A 25,955-nucleotide genomic window follows, 5' to 3' on the forward strand; every position below is an offset into this window, starting at 1 on the left:
TTAGCCTGATACCAATAGATTCTCCAGGTTTTCCCGTTTCATGTGATAGGAGTATCTTCACTGCAGCTCTAAAACTCAACCTGCTACAGCCTCTGAAAGAGAGTAAAGTCGGTCGGGATCGTCTGACTGCTAGTGTTTCTTGACCCGTTACCAGATCTCAGCAATAACCCTAGTGAGTACAAGACATGGACAAAAAGAAGACTGAAGTTGTAATAAACTGGAACTGAGCTATTATTAATGTTGGTAAGTGCACCTGTGCTATTGCTGCTATATGACAGGTCAAAATGTGCTCAGTAACATATACATTAAGCATCAAGTATTGGCTCCTAGCGTTTAGCTGACTTCACTTCCCGTCAGTCCGGTTCAGACTTCCAGTATAAAGTGACAGCAGTCAACTGTCATCCTGTCCTGCCAGCAGTCAGATACTCTATCTCATGTCCTTCAGTCCAGACGGTCTGTCTCGATGTGCAGTGAAATATTACAATAACTTCTTATCTTAATATGCCAGAACAACACATTGCTCTCTGGGGCTGATGCGTGCAGCGTGTGATACAGTCTCTATTATCCACCACAGCATGAAGCTACAGTACAGTACGTGTGTTGACATTGTCTTCATCTTTAGAAAGATATGAGAAAATAATCAAAAAGAAGCTCTGCTGCAAATACAGCACTGCAGCATTCAAATGTTGATTCAGAATTTGAATGTCAACTTTATGAAGCCTCAAAGCTTCCGACTATTCATTACAGCCCTAGAAAAAGATAAAAGAACACCCGTCTTCTCCTTTTCACTAAAAGAGTAGAAGTGTTGACAGTGTAGGAGTTTAGCAGAAGCTAAACAAGCTGTGGTGAAAAAAAGTTGACCACGAGTTCACAGTGCTGCAGAGTTCACACAATGCTTTGCAACCAGTGAGTTCGACTATTTCTGTTCCCAGCGCACTCAAACATCCTGTGTGATGGTGGCCTTCAGCAGATGTTTTGGCTTCACTTTCGGGTATAAAACCAATATGTTTATGATTAAATTAAGAGCATAAAATTGTTTATCTAGCTCTTAATGTTGCTAATTTTGCTCTCAAAGTGCACCAGATTGAAGCATTTAACTTTAAAATGTAGCTAACAAAGGGGATAGGGTGAATATTCCTGTATTTTCTCATATTGCAATATATATAGCAGAAAAAAAATATTGCAATGTCAGTTTTTTCCAACATCGTGCAGCCCTAAATTTAGATTAACAGGGATGTAGCACAGCATGGAAGTGAAACCAGTGCTCTGTTTATTTTAATGTGAAAGTGCAGTAATAAAAATACGCTGTCGCTAAAATCTAAGAATAATCGTGATCTCAATACTGATCAAAATAATTGTGATTATCATTTTGGCTATGATCGTGCAGACATACTTATGTGGTGTCAGATTTTTATTAACTTTCTTAGGTCTCTTGTTTTACGTTCCAATATGTGCACTGCTGCTGCTGGCCCAGATACATGTACAGACTGTTTAATTATGAATAGAGGAAGCTGTACCAATACTTCTATTTGAAAATAACATTTGGTCAGTCAGTCATCTTCCACATTGGCACCACTCTGGTGCCAAAAGAAATCTTTTCACAGATGTGTCAAAGCAGAGTACACACAGTTGCAGCTCCTGAAAATAAATAAAGACTGTTTGATGAAGGTGGGACAATGAGGAAGTAACCTGACCCGCCAGATGGTTTGTTACACAGAACCATCGAAGAGGTGGCAGGTGGTTGGATGAACTGCCGAAGCCAGGTAACACCGGTGGTGTCACAAGTTTATTAACCGGTGGGATAATTTCCTCACCGTCACGTCCCTACTGGCCGAGCGATATCAGGGGCAGAGGTGTGTGTTTTCAGAAGAGCATGCTCTTATTTATTCATTTCTATCTCCTCCCCCTCATCTCATAAAGTGGGCGAGGGAGGTGAGTGGAAGCCAACAGTCCTTTATTCATGTACTGCAGAGAGATATAAAGTATTTGTATATACGAAGCATCAGATTTAAATCCTTCTTGTGACTGAACCGCGGTCAAATATGCCGTTTCCGTCGGAAACGCGTCACATTACAGATGTTTCTCCACATCAGCTCTTTACATTAAAAGACTGCCGAGCCGCCGCTTTCTGTTTCCTCAAAGGCAGAGCTCGTCTTTTCTGTCCAACTATCCAACTTGTGATACCAAAACAACATCATGTGGTGTGTTTAGCTAACTCGACCAACCCCGCTGTGCCTATTTCGGGAAGGAGGCTGACTGTCCATTTCCTAAAGACCGCCACATTATGTAGCAACAGCTCAGTTTCTGTGTTGAGGTTGGTTGATAGTATTCTATCCTACAATGTCACTTAAACAGTATATTGAAGTTTCTATGGCAGTCAGTGTTTATGTAGTCTATATTGCTAAATCCTAGCAGGGGATTATGGGCATTCATTGGAGTAGCATGTTGGGAAAAAGAGAACCTCAGGAAACACACATCCCTGCACTCAAGTTATTTTGATAATCACCAGCTGAACACGTACAGAGGTTAAAGTTTGTACTGGCCAGTTGTATGAGTAGCTCTGTGTCATCAGACAGACACAGACTTACGGTATATGTCCCCACATTACCTCGTCCACTCACTAGTTTCCTGAGGTAAACCTCGTAGGATATATATAAACCCCGTGAGACCCACAATAGACAGCTTTTTGTGTTTTTTAGGGGGGTACAGAGGGTCTTTAGGGGGAGATAGCAGGTCAACAGTAGATGTCACATAGAAGTGGTGTACATCATCTGAAAGCTGGGAACCTGAAGATTAATTTGAGATGCAGCTCAGTGTGTGTCAAGTTGTTCTAGTCGTAAATCAGAAATAAACATGCATTAATTAATTAATTAATTATTTAAAATTAATGGTAAAAGTGTATAAGGGTTTAGAACATTATGATCAGAATATATGATTTCCATTCCCATGCTATATTAACCATTTCTTTCCACTGGAGAATTGATAAAAATGATCAATAATCCCTCCAAAATACCACATTAACCCATCAAGACCTTGAGGAACACCACAGAAAAAAACATGCTGTGATTTGGTATCAAAAACTTTTGACATTTGGAGATTTCTGCAAGAACTGCATTTTTCGGCGATTGGATGGCGAGCACTCCTGTTGTGGAAACTGCTCAGAAACCCCCTTATTGTCAATCTAGCTAGGAAAGCCATCCATCCTCTGCATGAAAAAAAACTGCATCTCACACAATCTGTGAAATGCATGTGCAGCCACAATGACTGAGATTTATAAAACAGAATAAGGCATACGTGCGGCTTTATAAATAAGAATGCGTACACACACAGGTTTAGTCTGAAATCTACACACAGGTCTCCTGCATCTGGCCCAAGGTCTTCCGGTATCCTTTAAATTAGGTACTACTAGTAGGCTACATATTTAGCTGGCCAACATGAACAGCGACCAGACTCTATAGCTGCTCTGCTGCCTCCAGCCCTGCAGAGGAATTCAACTGTGCATTCCTCTGGAATACCAGCATCAGAGCATAGAGACAGAGGGAAGAGAGAAGAGAGGCTTTATTCAGCCTTACAGTGTGTCACTGGCAGCCAACACAAGAACTAAATGCAGCCAATCCCAGCGGAGTAGAGGAATGTGGAGACGAAGAAATCTCTTCTCAGATCTCATCTACAATTTGAGACTGTTTTCAACTCCAAGGAAGTCAACTACAAACAAGGTTGTTTGGAAAATACATTATATATGCCATTTCCTGTATTTATTTACATGTAATTAACCCCCTGAAACCCACACCACCCCGACTAACTTTACTGTCTTTCAGAGGCTCTAGTAGGTTCAGTTCTAGAGCCACAGATATCATATGAAACTAGAAAACATAAGGAATCCATTGGTACCAACCATGTCATGCTATAGCTTGTTTGGAAGGAGGCTAAATAACGCTCCCAATTTGGCCTAAATTTTAGCGAGGAAAAACTGACATGGCCATTTTCAAAGGTGTTCCTTGACCTCTGACCTCCTTTATTACATAAATTGGGTATCACTGTAAAGCTGAGACTCTTGTGGATGTAATGAACCCAACTGTATTCATGTGTGATGATGTTAGTCCCCATAGTAGCCATTTCATTGTAGCGAGACCATTTTTTAAAATTTGACTTCACTGTATAAAATGACCTGTGGTGACCTCTGGGATAATCACATCCTCATGAAACTTTACAGCCACAAACTAGAGACCTAGAGCATTCAGAGGATGGATGGCTTTCCTAGGTAGATTGACAATAAGGGGGTTTCTGAGCAGTTTACACAACAGTAGTGCTCGCCAGGCAATCGCCGAAATATGCAATTCTTGCAGAAATCTCAAAATGTCAAAAGTATTTAAAACCAAAGCACAGCATGGCTTTTTTCTATGGTGTTCCTCAAGGTCTTGGTGTCTTAATTTGGGATTTTGGAGGCATTATTGATCATTTTTATCAATTCTCGAGTGGTAAAAAATGGTTAAATTTAGCACCAAATCTGTGTAACAAATGGTATCAACCCAAAAATTGCCGCACTTGAACTTGACACACAATGCTGAGCAATCTTCAGGTTCCCAGCTTTCAGATGATGTACACCACTTCTATGTGACATCTACTGCTGACCTGCTATCTCCCCCTAAAAAAAACCTGTACCCCCCCTGAAAAAGACAAAAACGGGTCTATTGTGGGTCTCAGAGGGTTAATTGAAACACTGACTTGAAATTGGTTATTGTACTTTATATAGCATTTCTTAAACTACCAGAAGAGTGGGTTTCTTTCCTCCATATTTGACAGAAGTGCCAGCTCAGTGCCAGGCTGCAAAGACACACCTTGCTGAGTGATGCCTAACAAAGTTCTGCAGAAAAGCTTGCGCAGAGCTTCGGCAGAGCCGCAGAGATGGTTTGCGGAGCTCGCAGGGAGCTACAGAGAGGCGCCGTGCACCTCCTGAAAAATGGGAGTACGCTCCAGGCACTGCGGACGCCGCAGAAGTTTGATTGGACATCAGAGCAATGGAGTTGTGTTGGGCCAAACTATACGGAACTATTGAATCACGCCTATCAAATAAATCAAAGACCACCTCACGTAGCATTTGAAAACTCGGGAACTAGCGGAAGTATACTAGTGATTACGTCCATTTTTCAAAATAAGGTGTTAACAAAGGGAACTATATATACAGCATAAATCTATGGAAATAAGAAGTTACTTCACCAGAAGTATAAAACATTACATGTCCCTTATAAGTTAAAAAGAAAATACCACTAATTTGTGAGGGAATGTCTTTATTCTTTGATTTTTGGGTTGCTGGAAAAACAAATGTATAAATAATGCCTGACAATGACTTCAGGACATCTCTGACTACATACATGCTGAAAATAAAACATTTTTACTGTATTCATTTAGATATTTTCCAAAGTAAAAGTCCCTTAAAGTGTATGATTCAACTTTTTCCCATGGTAAATTAACAAAAATTCCCAAATTCATCAAAATGAATCACCAGGATTCAAGTGCACATATCGTCTCACAACATCACTGTGAGTAAAATAATCAGTTCAAGGATCAAATCCACTGAATCTAATTTCTCCAAACAACCCTTAACTGCCTCATAAAGAGCTGCTGTGCGAGCTGCTTTAATCCCAGGAGAGTTCTCACTGGTCTGACTGAACTCGCCAGGCATCAGACACGAGCTTAAGTCTAAAACAAATCATTTCTTGTGCTGGAGGAGTGGCAGCACATGTTGTCTTGACCAAATATGGCTGAGTGAAAACACTACAGTCCGGTCTCTGCAGCACGCTGGAATGAAAAGCAGGTTTCCTTAACGGGTGTGAGGCTGGGCCATGACACAACACACTGACATCTATCCAACACAGCTCTCACTCTATAGGCTGCTGGATATTTGTGGCGCTGATTAGCAGTCTGGTTTCTAAAGCTGTTCAGCCTCCTGGTCCGACTGAATGAAACACTCATTTCAGGCCGTTCTTTACATTCCAAGTATTCACTTCAAACCTGATTGCAGCTGTTTGATGAGACAATGTGCTATTTGATAAGTTCTTAACAGTTTGTGCAGCAGAAGACCATAGAAGACCACTGAGGTCATTGAAATGAAGGGGTTCCTCCCATTGGGAGAACGAATGTGCTCAGCAAACCGCAGTCTGTGATTTGGACTGTGTTTGACCTGACTGTGTCCAAAATCATTCTCTCATTCACTACTCCCCAGTCACCAGTAAGTGTAGGGGTACTGGTGAGTTGGACTGGCGTGACCGGAAGAGCACTGAGAGCGCGCTGCAGGTTGATCAATACAGAATGCCTGAGAGCCTTATTCCATAATATTCTGAATTGTCACCTGCCGCCTGAATTTAGTGTTTTCCTGAACATAAATAATAACATTGTTCCAGTGCCGACACTGTACTTAACTGAGGAGGAGGAGCGCTCCTGCTATGTGTGTAACAAGCAGAGTGTACGCGTGTTGTGAACCTGCCTGTGTAGACACATCTTACTATTTGAATAATGCGCCTTTTAAATAGCAGGAAAGTAGACCAGGCTTGTTGTGTCAATGGTGCGATCGCTTTCTGCAGCCTCAAGATAGCAATGCTCCAACAAAGCGCCTGACCACACCTCATTTTAATTAAGACGCCCATGGGTGCACAGAGGGGCGCAAGTACATTTGCTACTTACACAACGTGGGTGCTCGGCGTGAAAATGACAACTGCATCATGGTACGCGTCCAGCCTGTGGACACGTACTTTCAGTCTGAAACTAGCAATGACAGTTGCGCTGCTATGTGCCTATCATGTAAGAGAGATACAAATGAGGCTATATGTGGTGTATATACATATATACAGTAGGGCTGGGACGATACACCTATCTCCCGATTTGATACTATCACGATATTTGGGTGGCGATTATTGCGATTTTTAAGTATTGCTCTTCCATATTACGATTTATTGTTGTTATTTTTGTTAACGTTTTTTTAACACTAGACCATGGGGAAAAAGTTGAATCATATACTTCTAAGGACTTTTACTTTGGAAAATATCTAAAGGAATACAGTAAGAATGTTTGATTCAAAGAATAAAGACATTTCCCTCACAAATTAGTGGTATATTCTTTTTAATTTATAAAAGGGACATGGAATTGTTTCATACTTCTGGTGAATATAATCCAATCAATCTTATTTCCATATAAGTATTATACAGATTGCAGTTAAAGCTGAAGTAGGCGAGATCGGAGCAAATATGATTTAAAAAAGTTATTTTCATAAAACGGTCGCTATATCATGACAGTAGTGCATGAAACAGGTAACCTGAAAAAAAACATGTGCCTCTGTGTCTTCCGGTGCTCCTAACGGCATCTGCAAGATTTCACAGACCGCCGGAGAACAAGCAGTAAGAGCTGATCTGAGGTCTGCTGTCCAGCTGCTGTCTGTAAGAGCCGGCTGTCAATCACTCGCGAACTTCGACATAACAGTCAAACTAGGCAGCGCTGATCAAATATGAATCAATATTATGTTACGTTAATGCCTATTTCTCTCCTCAGATGTTTTCAGAATCATCTTGTAGTGCACGGTTTAGCTGTAAAATGATAAAGTTTGTGACGCCGCCGCCATTGTGAAATCTGGTGAAGGAACGCCAAGTTCCGGTCACATGACCGGAGCACAGCCAATAGGAACACTCTCTCAATGAAATGACCTTTGATTGGTAGATTTTTTAAAACCTGAAAACAGAGCAATGAGGAGGTGCAGAAGTCTCTCACAACACTTGAATTACAATATGCTGAAAGGTTATTATGGAATTTTAGCCCAATGATGCCAAACATATACTGCCTACTGCTATTTTAAGGTGCTATGATAGACATACTGATGAATAACAGTTAAGTATAAGTTGCATACTGATGAAATATTCTATAAAAAATGTTGTATAAGAGTATTATAAAGAATAAATTATCATGCAGTCCAAACTGCTATGAGGCCTCCCACACCAGGCTCACTGAGGTTTTTTGGCATGTTTTCAAAAACTAAACCTGCCTCATATAGTACTACTACTGACACGAGTTTATGGCTCTCAAAGTAAGCAAACATGTCTCCATGCAAATTCCTCGGCCCTGTCGCACACCACATCACAGTGGTGTAAGAATTTACACCCGGAGGCTACATTTTCTTTTCTTGCTTGTCTGCTATATAACACGCCCAGCAGCAGCAGCACCAGCTTTGTTAAACCAGAACTAAAAAACAAACGATAGCAGGTCAACAGGTCAGCTTGTTTGAAACACTGATTACAATTAGAAGCTGTAGTGTCTATACCAGGGGTCTGCAACCTGCGGCTCTGGATCTCTCGAGACTTGAGTTTTTTTGTTTACATTTTCATTTTTATTTCTCATTGTCTATGGTACGTATTATGAGAATAAAGTCATAATATTATAAAGTAGTAATTTTACGTGTTTTTTTACTTAAAGTTATGACTTTATTCTCTTAATATTGCGACTTTATTCTCGTAAAGTTATGACTTTATTCTCATAATATTACGACTTTTTTTCTCGTAAACTTATGACTTTATTCTCATAACATTACGACTTTTCTTCTCGTAAACTTCTGACTTTATTCTCATAACATTACGACTTTTCTTCTCGTAAACTTCTGACTTTATTCTCGTAATATGACTTTTTTTCTTGTTAACTTCTGACTTTATTCTCGTAATATTACAACTTTTTTCTCTTAAACTTCTGACTTTTTTCTCATAATATTATGACATTATTCTGTAAATCTCAGCTTTTTTCCCCCTCATTGTGGCCCTAATACTCACACAATACATTTGCACTATGGGCCCTCACTGCATTAGACTTATATACTAAATACTTAGACTATAAACTGTCATCACAATGCTCAAATGTTTTGTCTAAAATGTCTCTTTTGATAGTAAAGCTTGCTGACCCCTGGTCTATACTTGTAGGTCAGTACAGCACCAAGTGTTAGAGGTTAGAGGTGCTCCTTTAAAAATAGGGAATTTTGACAGAGCAACATCATTGTGCCAGAAATACCAAAACGCCCTAACTTCTTCTTCTTCTACGGAAACTCTCCTGCATGTTTCTTGATGGTGCTATGTGCTAGCCAGCCTCCAGGACCTTCAGTCTGTCTGTCTGTCTGTCTGTCGCTTGTAATGTATCGTTTCCTCTCTCTGTCCTCATTCGAACGTTATGTTGCAACATTGTTGCTTCTCTCTACATTACCAGGCCTCTCTGTCTTGCTGCCAAAGGGACTTTTAGTTACTTTTCTCTCGCTTCCACATCGAGTCTCTTCTGCTGACGTCAAGGACTTTCTTCTTCCTCGACTGACTGACTGGTGGAAACTTTTCAAACTGTTTCATAAAACAATAACTGACCTGCTGAGTGAGTGAATCCTTCTCCCTCCAACGGCCCAACCAGGAATAGTTGAAGGTAGTTAGAGCTTGTTTTCGGTTATTCCACAACGACACTTACTGTTTTAGTTAAAAAAGAAGGGGGAAAGTCAGATAGCGACTTGTTTCTGGGCTCCCCTCCCTATCCGCTCTCTTTCTCGGCAGAGCTGCTGCTTTAACTCCACCCTGGTGGGGCGGTGGCGCACTTCTCTCTCTGTGGAGGTCTGACTTACTGTACTGCTGGCTGCTCTGAGCCACTACTGGCACTATAAGACAATATATAATAATAAGATATATTCAAACAACAGTTAAAGCTTCATTTTTTTTGCATCATTGGGCAAAAAATTCCATAATAACTGTTCAACATATTCAAGTGTTCTGAGAGAAAACTAGCCTTCTGCACCTCAAGAGAATTTGTCCAATCACAGGTCATTCTAGAGAGAGAGAGCGTTCCTATTGGCTGTGCTCCAGCTGGTGGGCTGTGCTTGGTATTTCCTCAACTGATCTCAATATCACAAACGATCTCATTTTTACAGCTAAAAAAAATAAATAAATAAATAAATCTGAGACATAGGTTTTATGAGAAAAAAAGTAATATTATGAGAATAAAGTCAGAAGTTTACGAGAAAAAAAGTTGTAATATTATGAGAATAAAATAATAATATTATGAAAATAAAGTCAGAAGTTTACGAGGATAAAGTTGTAATATTATGAGAATAAAGTCAGAAGTTTATGAGAAAAAAAGTTGTAATATTATGAGAATAAAGTCATAATATTATGAGAATAAAGTCAGAAGTTTACATGAAAAAAAGTTGTAATATTATGAGAATAAAGTCATAATATTATGAGAATAAAGTCAGAAGTTTACATGGAAAAAAGTTATATGAGAATAAAGTCAGAAGTTTAAGAGTAAAAAGTCGTAGTATTATGAGAATAAAGTCATAATATTATAAAGTAGTAATTTTACGTGTTATTTTAGAGGGGAAATAGAGCAGCGTGCCGCCTGCGTGAAAGTGGAGCATCTTGTGAAGTTATGCTTTAGTATAAGTTTCACAAATAACAAAATACTTAATCTTTTATCAAAACAGCTCCACATTATCATCAGTATCAGGACCTGGAAAAGATTGTGCAAAAAACTGTTTATTCGGAAGAAAGAATCACACGGACCTGAAGGGGTAATTGCCTCTTTTGTGGAGGAGAAAATTACTTCTGACTTTAGAGTTCTGACTTTATTCTCGTAATATTACGACTTTTTTTCTTGAAATAGTATGACTTTATTTTCATTAAATTACAACTTTTTTCTCGTAATATTATGACTTTATTCTCGAAATCTCAAATTTTTTCCCATCAATGTGGCCCTAATACTCCGTTGTAAAACAGTATAATACAAGATGATTCTGAAAACATTTGAGGTGAGAAATAGACATTACAGTAACAGAATATTGATTCTTTTTTGATCAGCGCTGCCTAGTTTAACTGTTTGGTTGGCGTTCGTGAGTGATTGACAGCTGCTCAGAGACGACAAGGCTCCAGCTCGACTCTGATTGGTTGTTATCCTCTGGTCTGTCAAATCTTGCAGATGCCATTAGGAGCACCGGAGGACACAGAGGAACATGATTTTTTTTTTCAGATTTTCTGTCTCATGCACTACTGTCAGGATATAGTGACTGTTAAAATAACTTTAATAACTTTTTTTTAATATTTGCTCAATTTCTACCCCCTGCAGCTTTAAGTACTCTGATGATACAACTGGAACTGCAGTGAGGGGGCACTAGGACCATGAAGAGGCATTAGCCAATCAGGTGAGTGCAGCAGGTGTGAAGACTGCAGGCTGCCTCCACACCTTCACACCCATACACTATGGTGCGTGGGTGTGGGTATGGTGCTCTCTATAATGGTGAGAAGACTGTTGCTCTGGTAACCAAACCTGTGGGTGCAAACTAGCTATTTAATAAAACTCTGTTAATTGAAGCCACTGTGTCCTAGTTCAACTATTATTTAGGTTGCTTAACTGAGAATAAAGTCTCTTTTACAGTCATGATGATCTGTGGATTCTAGAAACTTTGACCCGTCTTCTTCTCTTAATCCCAAAGGATCTTATGTAACCACTGGGGATCCTGCTGAACGGCACCACAAGTTAAAAGTGTTCTCTCCAGAGAAGGCTCACGGCCGATGGACTTGAAGAGGTCACCAGTGTGTTCACACGGCCCTGAGTGCATGAGGGCACATCACATGTTACCTGGGTAGTTTACAGTAGTAAATGTGTGGGTGGTGAGGTGAAGTCTCTTCTGCAAAATACACAATAGTTTCTTTCTTTTCATGTGGGTTTGTTTATAATTTCCTCTATAATCTTCTGGCTTTGGCCATGGGGGGGATGATGTTGCAAGTAAGCGATATGGTTGTGTGTCTCATTGTTAATTATTTGGAAACTGAACATATCATAGGAACACAATTACTTCAAACTCAGTAGTATGCAAAGAAATGACAGTGGCAAAACATGGATTACAATTAAAGCCATAAAAATAATCCTCCACACACCACGCAAGTTGTGTCCATTTATTTATACACACTGTCTGGATACAATTCATCTGATGAGACATCCATTCATTCATATATATCTACATAAATAATCCTAGTTTTGTACTGTGCATTACCATCAACATGGGTAGAGATCACATGACCTCTGAGTCGAGCAGAAACATCTGCAGGACCACAGACGTAGTGTTCCAGTCAGTGTGTTTGTGATGCTCCAGAGGAACCACCTCTTGACTTACTGTACAATTAAGAACCGATATCTGTACATTATTAGAAGAAAAGCGTTGCATGCTTATTGTAAGGCTTTTCATGTCAACCTTGACATCAACTGACTCCTCTGATCCCTGATCTGTGTGCAGCTCTTTGGAGCCAGTCCAACCATCAACACTAGTTTAGTTTAAGGCTGATACTTTCTCTGAGCTCCATCTCTTTTCAACATTTGGTTTCTTGTTGCTGACAGAAAAAATAATAATCATAAATCAATGATAAACAGGAAAAATAACAATTTGAGACACAGAGAACAAAACAAGAATTTACTGACAGAAGATATTCTTGAAGTTGCATTTCAGTCTCCTGACCGAGAACTTAATAAATTACAGCCCTTTGACATTAAGGCTTTTAGTGTGAATGAAACACAGCAGCTGTTAGTGTTTGACTGGTGTCTCTCCTTATTCCACCAACTGTTTGATATAGTGTCTACCCTTGAAGGTGCAATCTGACTGAGTGAGCAGCTCTGTATATCAGCTGGAGATGCTGCCTCAACTATCCATCAACCTCCTCTGCTCTCCGTTTGGTCCGTGAACCCGGAGCAAATATTCGTAGGAGCTTATAAGATGCCTCGCTGCTCAGCATCTAGTCAGTTCATACAGGAATGAAACACACAGACCAAACAGTTGTTTTTAGAGGTAGTGAGTCAACGTCAGGGTCATTCTGCATTACACACAGAGGTGTTTAATATTCAGTCTGGCCTCACTGATATAAATGCGGTGAACAAAATATTAGAAACATCAGCAGCAACACACAGCACCACTTAAACTGATGGGACCTTGATGGAGGTTGGATTTAATGGAGGGCTGCTGCTGCATATGTGGACATTTACAGTGTTAACTTAACCGTTGTGCCTCACTTTAAAAACTCTGATGTCCTTAAGAGGACAAAAATGTCTGCATCAAAAAACTGCCATCAAATTATATTAATATTATTCTCCACTTTTAAGTTCAATCTTTTAACCATCATCAGTCCTGATGACCATAATTACCAAATATTCAGTATTTTAACCCTTTAATGTTTGTTTACATAATGCCACTGTATAAAATATGTATATTTTCTTTATATTAATTTCTCAGGGGGATTTATTATCTTTTAATTCACAGTATGTCAATGATTGGCAACAACATTGATTTGGATGCATTTTTATTTTTTGTGCAGTATCAGATTAAAAAAGAAAACTTGTTATCTTGGAGAGCAAGAATGTCCCCTTCCTAAAACTGCTATAAAAATACTATATATATTATTATTATTATTTTGCACTTTCACTGAGTTACATTGTTTTTTAACCACAGTCTAGGATATGTCAATGATTAGCAACAACATTGATTTGGATGCATTGCATCAAACACATAACATAGCAGCGATGCCTCTAGTGGACACCAGGAGAACAGCATGTTTCTGCCCCTACAGGGCAAACATGAGAACATGAGGCTCAATCTGGTGGTTAAAAAGTCCAATGTTGAAGCCGGGGCTCTCGAATAAAGAATGCATGATTTATGCTGTATAATTGTCGTGGGATCAAACATGGTAGTTTTAATGGGGACATTTTTGTCCTTAAGAGCAGCGTTGGTATTTTTCAACCTGGATTTCAGAAGTGGTCGTCCCTATTAGTCAGTTAGACACAAACACATGAGAAAATAAAAGAGTCCATGTTGAAAACTACCAAAGTTACCCTTTAAGGGTCTGTATTTTGGCTCATATTTTTATTATAGACTTATTATAGGAGTTGAGGTTGAACTTCAAAATATTTATGTCATATGCATTAACACAGCCAACATGATTGAAAAATAAAAAAATGCCCAAAATGTCCCTGGTGATGCACAAGGGTTAAGTTGGGTAGACTTCTTGAACATTGCTATGATACGCAGCTCCTCATCTCCTCATTGAAGGACCGTATGTTTCCCAACATCATTCTTTTATGTTGTACCGTTGCTACTAAAAAAAAAAGCCATATTTTGCTGATTGCACTTTAGGATGACACCGGTGCAACGTTTTTCGCTTTAGAAAAGTCTAAACCCACTGATGTTGGCTGCACTGTGTTCTACTTACTGGGCAACATTAGACAATAAGCTGCAGCATGACTACTGCAGTCCATCATGTTGTAACATGTTTGGGTACATTCTCCACTATGATGAGCAGTTACTGTACATGTACATACTATACATGTAGTGGTGGTGACACAAAGACTTGTGGCGTTGCAAAGTGGTGTGGAAAAACATTGGGCTGCGATTGATAATCACATTCAATCTATGAAAATGTCCACAAAAAAGCCAATTTCTTCACACTTGAGACAGTGAAACCCCAGGGAGTTTGGAATTTTGCTTGATAAAATTATCAATCAAATCATCTATCAATCAACTATTTGTTAAAATAGTTACAAAGTATTTTATAACATGTGTCCTCAAGCGGTTTCTTTATATATATAAGGTGAAGTAAAGCTGACGTAGAACAGCAGCAGCCACTCACTCAACGGGTTTAGACGTCTCATGGCAATAAAAGGCAAATAGAAAAACTGAAATGACAGTTCTGCATGAGGATCATCACCTCCTAGTGTGGGGTGGTTGACATCTTCTGTGTGGATGAATGTTTCCTACAGGTCGACATGTTGACTACGTCAGCTCAGCTACAGTAGTCAGTTTAAAGTGAGACTCCACCCGGTTAGTAGAGAGGGAGATTCTGGGTGGAGCAGCATGATGAACCTGTAGAGCCCTGTAGAAAAACTGACCACATCCTTTCATAGAAAACTGAGGTATTGAACACAAACAGCCGAGTTGGGGGGTGCAAGCTCCGTCTCACGCTGGGTTGCTGCGGTGGTGGCAGCAGCACTACTGTATTTTATACATTAACACAGTCGAGGCCCCTCAGTCACATTAATTATGTCCATTTCCTCTGCCTGTCACTGGCTGCCAGCTGCCAGGAGGAAGTCTGCTTATCAGCGACAATCCATGCAAACATCTGCCTGTGCTTCTCCCAAATATAAACTGTCCAGTTTTTTGCACGAATGCAAAAAGGAAATATGTACAATTGTTAACATTGAAATAAAGGATTGGTAAAACAAATGATTATTGTGATCAGTCTGTGGTCAAATATGGAGTTGACTGTCTGACAGGGGCATGATGGGAAGGCTGCAGGCAGTTGAGTAGTGTCTACAGCTGTCCACGGGCCTTTAATGACACGCTGCTCCAACCTAATTTAGTTGAATGTAGAATGATTTGGAAGGCGACACCAGCGTCTCTTACTAGCCTCCCTGACCTCTAGTGTTGTCTAGTTCTTACAGTTTCCAGACTGCTGGACCTCGACGCCTCTCAGAGGTAAGCTGAGCGCTCTCAGTTGCTGACTACAGCCTCGGGGCCGGCGGCGGCTGCGGGGATGCGAGGCATCTTCTTGGCTGGACTGGGGATGTGCTGGAAACAGAAAGCATCAGAAAATTAACTGGTGGTTCATAGAGCACTGAATGAGTTAAAATTAGGGTCAAATACATTTCTGATGTGCTGCTCCGTTATGAGCAGACATTATTCAGTATAATGTACATTTCCACAGTCGTGTCATGTTGCTCTCAGCTCCTCTTCTCTAACACAAAGACTGGGTTTATTTAGTAACATTAGCAGTCACTTCTACTTTGCTGTCACTGAGTCACCGTCAGTGAAACTCACCACCTCCGTCCTACAGAAGTGTCACATTAAAAGCCTTCTGGCAGCTCAAAGGGTATGATCACTCCTCTTTCTTGCAAGCTTTTAATTTGAAACAGCAGCAGGAAGTATTGACTTTCATTCATCAGTAACTTTAAGGGGAACACAAATGATTTCCCACATCAGAAACTTTGTCCTAACGTTTATTCGTCCTGTACCTCGGTGGCGGTGCTGTTGCGAACAACTTCCGGCTCTGCTGGCAGGTCATTGTCCAGAGATCTTCGGGCGTATTCCCTGCGGTGTTTGTCATCCACTCGTGTCAGGTACCATGTCCCCGGGAACAGATCCTCCACTGAGCCTCGAGGGACGTAGCTGGCTGCACGGACACATTGAAAAACAAAAATGGGATCAGAGATGCAGGATTCTTAATATTAAGCATGGATGCACCGATCCGACTTTTTCAGTCCCGATACCGATAGCAATACCTGGGCTTTGGGTATCGGCCGATACGGAGTACCGATCTGATACCAGTGTTTAATTAGTAAGCTGTATGCCTCACTGTGTGGAAGTGACTGGACTTCAGTAGGCAACAAGTTTTTGGCATCATTGGGCAAAAATTCCATAATGACCTTTCAGCATATTGCAATTCAAGTGTTCTGAGAGAAAACTAAACCAAGTCAAAGGTCTCCCTCTGAATCAGACAGGAGCAGCAGTTACGGCGGGGTCATACCTAAGTGATGCGTATCCTCTCTCAGCTTCATGTTCTCAGAGAAGACAGCAGGCGAGACCTTGATCCTGGAGTCGAGTCTGACCTTCAGGTCACTCAGGCTGGACACAAGTTTGTCCAGACCGGATCCTGGAACAAACAGTCAACAAATCACATGTAAGAACACACCTTCCCTTTGTTTCTACAATTATATTATATTATATTATATAATATAAGGGCTGTCAATTGATTTTCGAATCAATTATTTTTTTGCATTTATTTTTAAATGTATTTATCCAGTATAAAATGTATATACTTATTTCTGCATGATTTTCCCTTTGCCTTTCCCCTTATCTTTTTCCCCAAACTTATTTATTTCTGTATTATTTTCTTTATACATTTCTGCTTCATTATGCAAATGATAGCTTTAAAACTGAGCCCGCTACAACCTAAAAATCGCAAGTTGCGTTAAAGAAATTAGTGCCGTTATAACTAATTTAGGTTAACGCGTTAACTTTGACAGCCCTATATACTATACGTTCTAATCTCATCCACATCACTCAACTGAACTGAACCGTGGCCGACTTACCGGGTGTGTGGTCCTGTGTGACTCTGAGAGAATACAGAGTAGCAGCAAATCCCGAACCATAGGAGAAAACCCCGATCCTCTGTCCTGCTATCTGTGACGATGTGTGTCTGCAACACAGATGCAACAAACATTCTCCTTACATACGACAACACCATCACTAATTCAATCAGCCGTGCCAGGATCTTTGAGAGGACTAAGTTCACAGTGACTTTGCTTAACAATGCACTCGAGATGATGTGATTAAATACAGTTGATGGATGAAAGAAAGTCAGGCACTGAGACATACTGTGCAATGACTGATGCCAGGCAGCCGTAGACAGAGGGGGTGTACATGTTTCCATTCTGGTTGGAGATCAGCAGTGAGGGCTTGGTCTTCTCCTCAAACAGATCTGCGCTGGCCTTCATAAAGGCCTTCTCCACATCCCGGTCAAAGTAGGTCTCTTCTGGTCGCACATCTCTGCAATTCAAACACACACAAATGATCAGCAACGGAATCACCAAAGTGTTTCTTCCTGTTGTCATTAATGAAGAGCTGATCTTTGTAGAGTGACATATACGGTTATTTGAGGCCATATTACAGTTATATATACACTATATAATATACTACATTATATTATATTTACAGCAACAAGTCTACTCTTTTTAGTGCTTTATTCAAGAGGATTGTTTTAAAAGACCCTGTCTCCTGCCCAGCTGCTTTATTCAAAGTGTACCTGAAGGCATCGAGGCCTGCGAAGGGTCCCGTGTCAGTGTTGGGGCTGGGGTCGCTCAGAAAGTCATTCAGCATCAGTCTCGCCAACGACTTCTGCACCAGCTTGCAATACGGAGAATGGAAGACGAGATGGCCAAAGTCGTCCAGGTTGAAACGCTTCTCTGAACCGTCTGTCAAGAAGAAGACGAATGATTAGACTCCTCTTTACCTTTTGCCTGCTTGTAACACACTGGATTCCAATCCAGTGACACAGTTGGAAAGAGCAATGAGAACACTTTTCACCCAAATACCAACACTTGCTCTGCTTTATCTCTTAAACCCCTTTCGTCTTGTTGCACCTCCCCTCCCACGTCTGCACCGTGCACACTGCGCTAGCTAGGTACAAAATACGGTAATACTTCATTTTACGGGTCAGCAAATTTCAGAGTAGAGTTGGAAACGTTCATAACGTGTCTTTAATAGCCTCATGTTCTCAGATACTGTACGTGTTGACACATCAGGTTAAAGGCTCATCTCATTAAACTACTTTATGTTCAGTGAACTTAGGGTCAACTTCTTAGCGCCGCAAGCAGGTAACATCCTAAACCCTCTTAACTAATCAGGCCATTATCACACCAGTCCCTCCACATGCAGAAAGGTACTCTGACTATCACATACAACAGGTAAAGAAGAAGTTACAGTCAACTGTAATATTACAACTGCTCTTATTATGTAGCAGTATGATGGATTTTCCTGCTGGAACCTTAGATCTGTATTTGTAGGTCTTCAGATGGATGATCTTTAACATGGAGCAGTAATAAGATTGAATGAGTCACTAATGACGAATTTCCACCGCATGGTACAGCTCGGCTCGGCTCAATTTTGGTACCACGTACTTTTCTCAATTTTGTTTTCCACTGAAGACACAGTAGTAGCTATGTACGCAGGATTCTTAGCTGATCGTCATAGCGATGCTGCGTGAATCTGCCGAGTCTTCATCTTCAACGAGACTTAAACACAAGAACAACGTGTTTTCACGCTCGATCTTTCCAGAGGAACGTCTGTACTTTGTTGACTGACTACGCCGTGGTTTTGTGGGCAGCTATAAAAAAATAATCTGGGTCGAGTGGACAAAAAAAAAAAAAAAAAAAAAAAAAAAAAAACTGCAATTGATGGTAGCCTGGCTATTTAAAAATGGTGGGTTTGTGCAGGGTCTCTGATACCTCTGCACCTCCTGGGCTTGTGGTGTTATACGTTTTCTAACTGTAAAAACTATATAGAACAAGCCTACATGGAACACTTAAATGTGGATCAGTCTATATTGATCATAAACAACAGTTTGAACCCACCTCTTTGCCACTGTGCGTGGATCTTGTTGCGATACACAGAGTAGCAGCGGTCCAAGGCACTCAGGTAGCACTCTATCGACAGCTTGCCGTCCACCACGGGATACTCTGACATCAGGTCTGGCTTGTAGAAGTCGTATGCATGCTGCATGTGGGTTCCTCGCAAACCTGCACAACAGATCAATTCAGCTCCTTCGATATGTAGTACTCCTATGTATGTATAACTGCACTATCTGCACTCCCATCTTTGTCTACACTAAGATGGCTAAAATGAACAAAACACATCTTTTCACAGATTAAATTTTGTTTTATGCTAAAAGTATTACTGTTAGTAAACTTCCCCAGAATGACTGAGATAGTTTCTGGTATTTAGATGTATTGTTCAACACATACAATAACTCATCTAACCAGCGCACATTGTAAAAGTCATTAACAGTCACTTGGAAGGTCTTCTGTTTTCTTCTAACACCATTCAGCTCAGTGCTGAACAGCCGAGAAGATTAAATCTGAACTTCAGTGACTTGGTACAAAAGTTCAGTAAACATTTGTATGATGGGATTAGCTAAATAACAGTGGGGTGTTGCTGTAACAAATTGTGCACAACAAACAGTTCCTTAACTGACCTCGTTCAAAGGCCAGAGGAGCATTGGGCCCGACCAGCATGGCCACAGCACCGGCCCCTCCCGTAGGCCGGGCACTTCCTGTGGCGTAGACAGCAATGTCGCCCGCTACAACCAAAGCATAACGCCCTGCAGAAAGGAAACATGAGGAGAAGGGAAAGGCAGATTTTTATTAACCCATTGTATAGGAGTGTAACAAGTCATTTGTTGCAACGATTACAGCTGCTTAAATGCATCGATCTGCTAAAAAGGTGTAATCTGATCAGTCAGGCTTTAGCAGTAATCACTAAGAAACTCTTCATAATGATGCAACTGAATGAAAACTTCTACACTTCTGATATTTTATAGACTAAACAATTGAGCAGTGAGTGGAAAACATAAACTATGTAATACTGAAAACACATCAATAATAACACAAGTTTGTTCCCTCACCATCCCATGAGCTGGACTCCACCCAGTTGACAGCATTGAAGAGTGCAGCTGTGCCGCCGTAGCAGGCGTTTGTGGTGTCAATGCCCTCCACATCTGTATTGCCAGAGTCCTCAAACAGCTGCATGATGACGGTCTTGACAGACTTGGACTTGTCGATGATGGTCTCAGTGCCAACCTCCAATCGACCCACGCTGTCATAGGACAGACCATTCTTCTCCATCAACCTCTGGACGACCGTCAGGCACAAAGAGTTGATGTCCTCGCGGTCTGAGCAGAAGCCCATGCGAGCTTGGCCCAGGCCCACGGTGTATTTACCAGCTGCCACGCCATCTAACTGCTCAAGCTCGGCCTGGTCAACAAACTGGGACGGGAAGTACAGTTCCATGGCAATGATACCTACATCTTTGGGCCATGGTCCCAAGCAACTGATTGGGGCTGATCCTGGCATCCTGAATGGGATGAGAAGAGGTTTCATGTCAGCATATTAATCTGATACATTGGTAGTGTCGGAATACTACAACTTTGAAAAGTTTTCAGTAATTAACCAGGCTCAATCAATCAATCCAAAGCTACATGTGCACAGCCCACAGCTCCCAAAACAACTGTAATAACATTGTTAAGTAGGTCAAAGTGCATCCTGCTTACTCTGTTTGAATAATACCAGCCAATACTTACATCCATCCAGAGAGTGTAATTTTTTTAAATTTTTATTTTGGCCATTATTAGATAGTGTCAGTGAGAGGTATTGTTAATTGTAATGTTTATTTATTCTATCCTTTTTAATGCACTGACGGGAGCTGGGAGAAACAATATTTTGTTTCCTTCTGTGTATGCAAATACTCAGTGAAATGACAATAAAGTGAATCTTGATCTTGATAGTTGTGAAAGGGGGAAAGAGAGGGGATGACATGCCGCAAAGGGCAACGTCCTGTAATAATCTTGCACATGTTGAAATTTGCACATCTACATTTGAACATTTACTACCTCAATTTTTTTTTTATTAAAGAACAAAACATTGTAACTTGCACACTTATAACTAATGTATATAGTATCTTGCACAGATTGCTAATGTATATAATATGTTATTGCACACTTGTTAATGTATATAGAGGGTTATCCTATGTTTATAATTTAGATTTTTTATGATAGTTGTAGTAGTCAGGAATATTTATAGTGTATTCCAGTATTCTAGGATATATTTCTCTAGTGTCGACATGTACATTTTATGTACTGTTACTATGCATTGTCTGTATAAAGTGCTGCAGTAACAATAACTTCCCAATTTGAGATCAATAGGAGTACATCTATCTATCCATCTATGTATCCATCAATCAATCTATCTATCTATCTATCTATCAATCAATCAATCAATCAAATCAATCAATCTATCTATGGACTCAGCCTCAGGTAACCTTAGACATTAGTGTTGTTCCACTGTTAGCTTAGAGATCTCACAGCTAATGCTATTTAGCTAGGTTACAAGGTTACTGAGCAGCTAGCATGTCAGCTAAGATCATTGCACTACTTAATAGAAAGTCACTTATTGCCATATTATTATTGTATCTGCTTTACTTGACCTTTAAACACCAACCAAACGAACTACAACGCCGGTCTCGTTGCACACACACCACTAGCTAAGGTTACCAAAGAAGCTAGGTAGCTAGAAAAGCCATCAGAAGGACTTTATCTGAACTAACGGTATTTAATGTTATGTCAAAACATGTGACAGTTAGCGAGCATTTATCTTATATTGAAGATGCCACATACCTAAACAGCTACATAAAGCTGCAGTGTTGTTGTTGAGAGAGCAGATAAGATAGAGAGGACAGAAGAGCTAACTGGGTGAAAGGGCAACGACGGGATTTCCTGGAACTTTAATTCTGTAACCCGTTAGACTCTATCACACTGAATAGATTAGAAATAGAGAATAGAAAGCTTTATTGTCATCCTATTAAATACAACGAGATTCACAGTTGCCACTTCTGGTCTGTGCTTTCAAAACAAATACTTGACAAAGACTAAACGAGGCAGATAAAACATATAACAGGTAAAACACACACAGTTATAAAGTAAATAAAACAGGTAAAGTAGATAAATAAATATAAACAGAAGTGTTACACTAGAGGAATAAAATATAAAAATAGATGTAATGTAAACAGAGATAATTTACACTTGTAAAATAGGTAGGGTAGATGTAATAAATAAATATAAATAGAAGTGTTACACTAGAGGTATAAAATATAAAAATAGATGTAATGTAAACAGAGGTAATTGCACTTGTAAGATAGGTAGGGTAGATGTAATAAATAAATATAAATAGAAGTGTTACACTAGAGAAATAAAATATAAAAATAGATTTAATGTAAACAGAGGTAATTGCACTTGTAAAATAGGTAGGGTAGATGTAATAAATACATATAAACAGAAGTGTTACACTAGAGGTATAAAATATAAAAAATAGATTTAATGTAAACAGAGGTAATTGCACTTGTAAGATAGGTAGGGTAGATGTAATAAATACATATAAACAGAAGTGTTACACTAGAGGAATAAAATATAAAATAGATGTAATGTAAACAGAGGTAATTGCACTTGTAAGATAGGTAGGGTAGATGTAATAAATAAATATAAATAGAAGTGTTACACTAGAGAAATAAAATATAAAAATAGATTTAATGTAAACAGAGGTAATTGCACTTGTAAAATAGGTAGGGTAGATGTAATAAATACATATAAACAGAAGTGTTACACTAGAGGTATAAAATATAAAAAATAGATTTAATGTAAACAGAGGTAATTGCACTTGTAAGATAGGTAGGGTAGATGTAATAAATACATATAAACAGAAGTGTTACACTAGAGGAATAAAATATAAAATAGATGTAATATAAACAGAGGTAATTGCACTTGTAAGATAGGTAGGGTAGATGTAATAAATAAATATAAATAGAAGTGTTACACTAGAGAAATAAAATATAAAAATAGATTTAATGTAAACAGAGGTAATTGCACTTGTAAAATAGGTAGGGTAGATGTAATAAATACATATAAACAGAAGTGTTACACTAGAGGTATAAAATATAAAAAATAGATTTAATGTAAACAGAGGTAATTGCACTTGTAAGATAGGTAGGGTAGATGTAATAAATACATATAAACAGAAGTGTTACACTAGAGGAATAAAATATAAAATAGATGTAATGTAAACAGAGGTAATTGCACTTGTAAAATAGGTAGGGTAGATGTAATAAATCAATATAAACAGAAGTGTTAAACTAGAGGAATAAAATATAATAATAGTTGAATGTAAACAGAGGTAATTGCACTTGTAAAATAGGTAGGGTAGATGTAATAAATAAATATAAACAGAAGTGTTACACTAGAGGTATAAAATATAAAATAGATGTAATGTAAACAGAGGTAACTGCACTTGTAAGATAGGTAGAGTAGATGTAATAAAGAAAATGTGATGGAACACTTATGAAACAATGACTGGTTTGTTACTTAAATGAATGTGACAATGGTTTTCATTTAGTTGATTAAAATTCCCTATGGCAGGACACTGGAATTTGCTGGGTCATAATACAGAGAAACAAGCATATTATCATTATTATACATATATTTATTATATATTTTTAAAAGATACTGATTTTAAAACATATTTGACTATGATTGGAAACTTATTAACTTATTGGAAATTTATGTTTTAACCTTTACAGTATTTAATCAAATTATAATATTTTTGTAGATTGTTTTTATGCTACTTTTTTTGGGTTTTATTTACAGAAAAAACGTATAATATAAAAATATATCATACTAATAAAGTTTGATATATTACTCCACTTTTGACAATCCCAGTTTTTTGGCAGATGAAATTTACATAATTGATTTGATTAATGTCTTTGCAAAATGTTATATACATAAAATAATATGGCTTTAAACAATATCCTGATTTTATACTTTTAAGGATATTGATTTTAAAGCATGATGATGCCATCCAGTTAAGATTGTTTTGTCACACAGAAGGGGACACTTATGAAAGAATAGACTGGTTTGTTACCTAAAAGAATGTGACAATAGTTTTCATTTAGTTGATTAAAAATCACTATGGTAGGACACTGGAATTTGCTGGGTCATAATACAGAGAAACAGCATGATGATGCTAGCGAGTTAAGATTGTTACCCGGACACATATAACTGACGGACCAGCTTCCTTTTCCAAATGATGGAAATTAGCATCCCGAGCTAACAGGCTAATATCATCTGAAAACACGAATTAAACGCATTCAAAATTAGATTTTCTTGTGTGTCGTCTTTGGGATTAAGTTTATGAATTAGCAGACCTCACCTGTGTGTGTGAAGTTAACTCCAGAGATGGTGAGAGTTGAAACCGTTACTCCAGTCAGTCCAGTCTGAGTGACGGCCACCGGCACAACTAGTGTATTTATATATGACGACAGCAGCACCTGGAGCTAACCAACCAATCACAGCTCAGAGATATCATGCGGCCGCAGATTTCTGACCAATCAGAATAGAGCATTCACAACCACGCGCCAAAGGCCGTATCTGCTTGGCCAATGGGGTGAGTTGTACGATGTCTGGTGAGAGAGAAGGAGCCAATCAGATTGCGAGAGTAAGTCCTGGCGCGGTGGACAGAGTGGGGCAGCGTTTCAAGATCAGAGCAGCGTGTCCATGGCAACATGTCATCCATTCATGCAGTCAGTGGGACATGCTTCCTGCCTTTTTATACTATGTGTGCAAACTTTTATGGGAAAAATAAGCCCAATAAAAATTAAATAATCTGTTTTTTTCTTAAGGATTTAATGTTTTGAGCTTTCCAGTATTTAATAAAATTATAATATTTTTGTAGATTGTTTTTATGCTACTTCTTTTTGGTTTTATTTACAGAAAAAACTTCTCAAAACATTTTGAAAAACATATTATGCTAATGAAGTTTGAGATATTACACACTTTTAATAATCCCAGTTTTTTGGCAGATGAAATTTACATAATTTTCAATGACTAAGCTACTGGAGTTACCCTGCACTATACTCATTTTTAACAGTCTCTTCTGCACTTTTTAATAGTTTTGTATCACAGCTGTTACCCTGCATTATATTCAGTTTTAACAGTTTTCTTCATCTCCTTGTGTTTTTATATCTGGTATATTTTTTTGTACTTTGCACTACTAACTTTTTTACTGCCTTTTTACTAACATGTTTTGCACTATGGAACTGAGATGCTGGAAACTTGAATTTCCCTCGGGATCAATAAAGTTGGTATCTATCTATCTATCTATCTATCTATCTATCTATCTATCTATCTAATTCATTTGATTAATATTTTAGCAAAATATTACATAAAATGATATGGCTTAAAACAATACACTCATTTTATATTTTTAAAAGATACTGATTTTAAAACATATTTGACTATGATTGAAAACTTAAAACTCAAAAATTCTAAATTGGCAAAAACTATTAGATTGTTTAGATATTTCAAATTTATTACAATTGTTTAACAGACCCAGATTGATTTGTTTTTATTCATCTTTTCCTTTTCCTTATATTTTATTTTTATACTGTAAAATATATTTGCAGAATTCTTTGTAATGAAAAATCTGAATATGTTTTTATAACTATTGAACTTTTGAATTAAGGTACGAAAAAAAAAATACCATGTTCATATAATTTCCGGTGATGACCGTCAGCGCTCAGGTATTACTAATACTGTGAATGTAAG

General features: G+C 38.8%; 2 protein-coding genes and 1 long non-coding RNA gene across 7 annotated transcripts in view; 1 reads left to right on the plus strand and 2 right to left on the minus strand.

Moving 5' to 3' along the window:
- Nucleotides 1-9,622, minus strand: part of tln1 (talin 1) — a 53,961-nt gene extending 44,339 nt beyond the window's left edge. For 2 of the 4 annotated variants that reach the window (XM_037753624.1, XM_037753625.1), the window contains exon 1: nucleotides 9,381-9,622. The gene's annotated coding sequence lies outside the window, so the exon portion shown is untranslated. The remainder of the gene's footprint in view (nucleotides 1-9,380) is intronic. The other 2 variants (XM_037753626.1, XM_037753627.1) reach the window with 2 other exon arrangements.
- On the plus strand, nucleotides 8,738-11,795 carry LOC119478711. The gene is made up of 3 exons (XR_005204488.1): nucleotides 8,738-9,435; nucleotides 11,122-11,197; nucleotides 11,489-11,795. It is a non-coding gene; the product is annotated as an uncharacterized LOC119478711 (long non-coding RNA).
- A 1,531-nt stretch (nucleotides 11,796-13,326) lies between these two features.
- On the minus strand, nucleotides 13,327-24,683 carry hmgcs1 (3-hydroxy-3-methylglutaryl-CoA synthase 1 (soluble)). Of its 2 annotated transcripts, none has more exons than XM_037753628.1 (10): nucleotides 24,562-24,683; nucleotides 20,214-20,662; nucleotides 19,785-19,910; nucleotides 19,165-19,329; nucleotides 17,838-18,006; nucleotides 17,411-17,581; nucleotides 17,125-17,231; nucleotides 16,560-16,685; nucleotides 16,048-16,205; nucleotides 13,327-15,604 (listed from the first exon to the last, which is right to left on the minus strand). In XM_037753628.1, the coding sequence occupies exons 2-10, from the start codon at nucleotides 20,659-20,661 to the stop codon at nucleotides 15,527-15,529; spliced, it is 1,548 nt and encodes a 515-aa protein (XP_037609556.1). In that variant the 5' UTR covers nucleotide 20,662; nucleotides 24,562-24,683; the 3' UTR covers nucleotides 13,327-15,526. The 2 variants fall into 2 exon arrangements, with proteins under 2 accessions (XP_037609556.1, XP_037609559.1); XM_037753631.1 differs by lacking the exon at nucleotides 24,562-24,683 and adding an exon at nucleotides 21,981-22,085.
- Nucleotides 24,684-25,955: the final 1,272 nt, after the last annotated feature.

This window comes from Sebastes umbrosus, chromosome 19 (assembly GCF_015220745.1).
Source record: "Sebastes umbrosus isolate fSebUmb1 chromosome 19, fSebUmb1.pri, whole genome shotgun sequence".
Classification (NCBI taxonomy): Eukaryota; Metazoa; Chordata; class Actinopteri; order Perciformes; family Sebastidae; genus Sebastes; species Sebastes umbrosus.

Coding starts and splice junctions, on each gene's coding strand:
- hmgcs1 (XM_037753628.1), bottom strand. CDS start 20,661: ATGCCAGGATCAGCCCCAATCAGTTGCTTGGGACCATGGCCCAAAGAT. Junction 19,330..19,784: donor TCCTCTGGCCTTTGAACGAG/GTCAGTTAAGGA, acceptor TCTGTTGTGCAG/GTTTGCGAGGAACCCACATG. Junction 18,007..19,164: donor CCACGCACAGTGGCAAAGAG/GTGGGTTCAAAC, acceptor TCTTCTTGACAG/ACGGTTCAGAGAAGCGTTTC.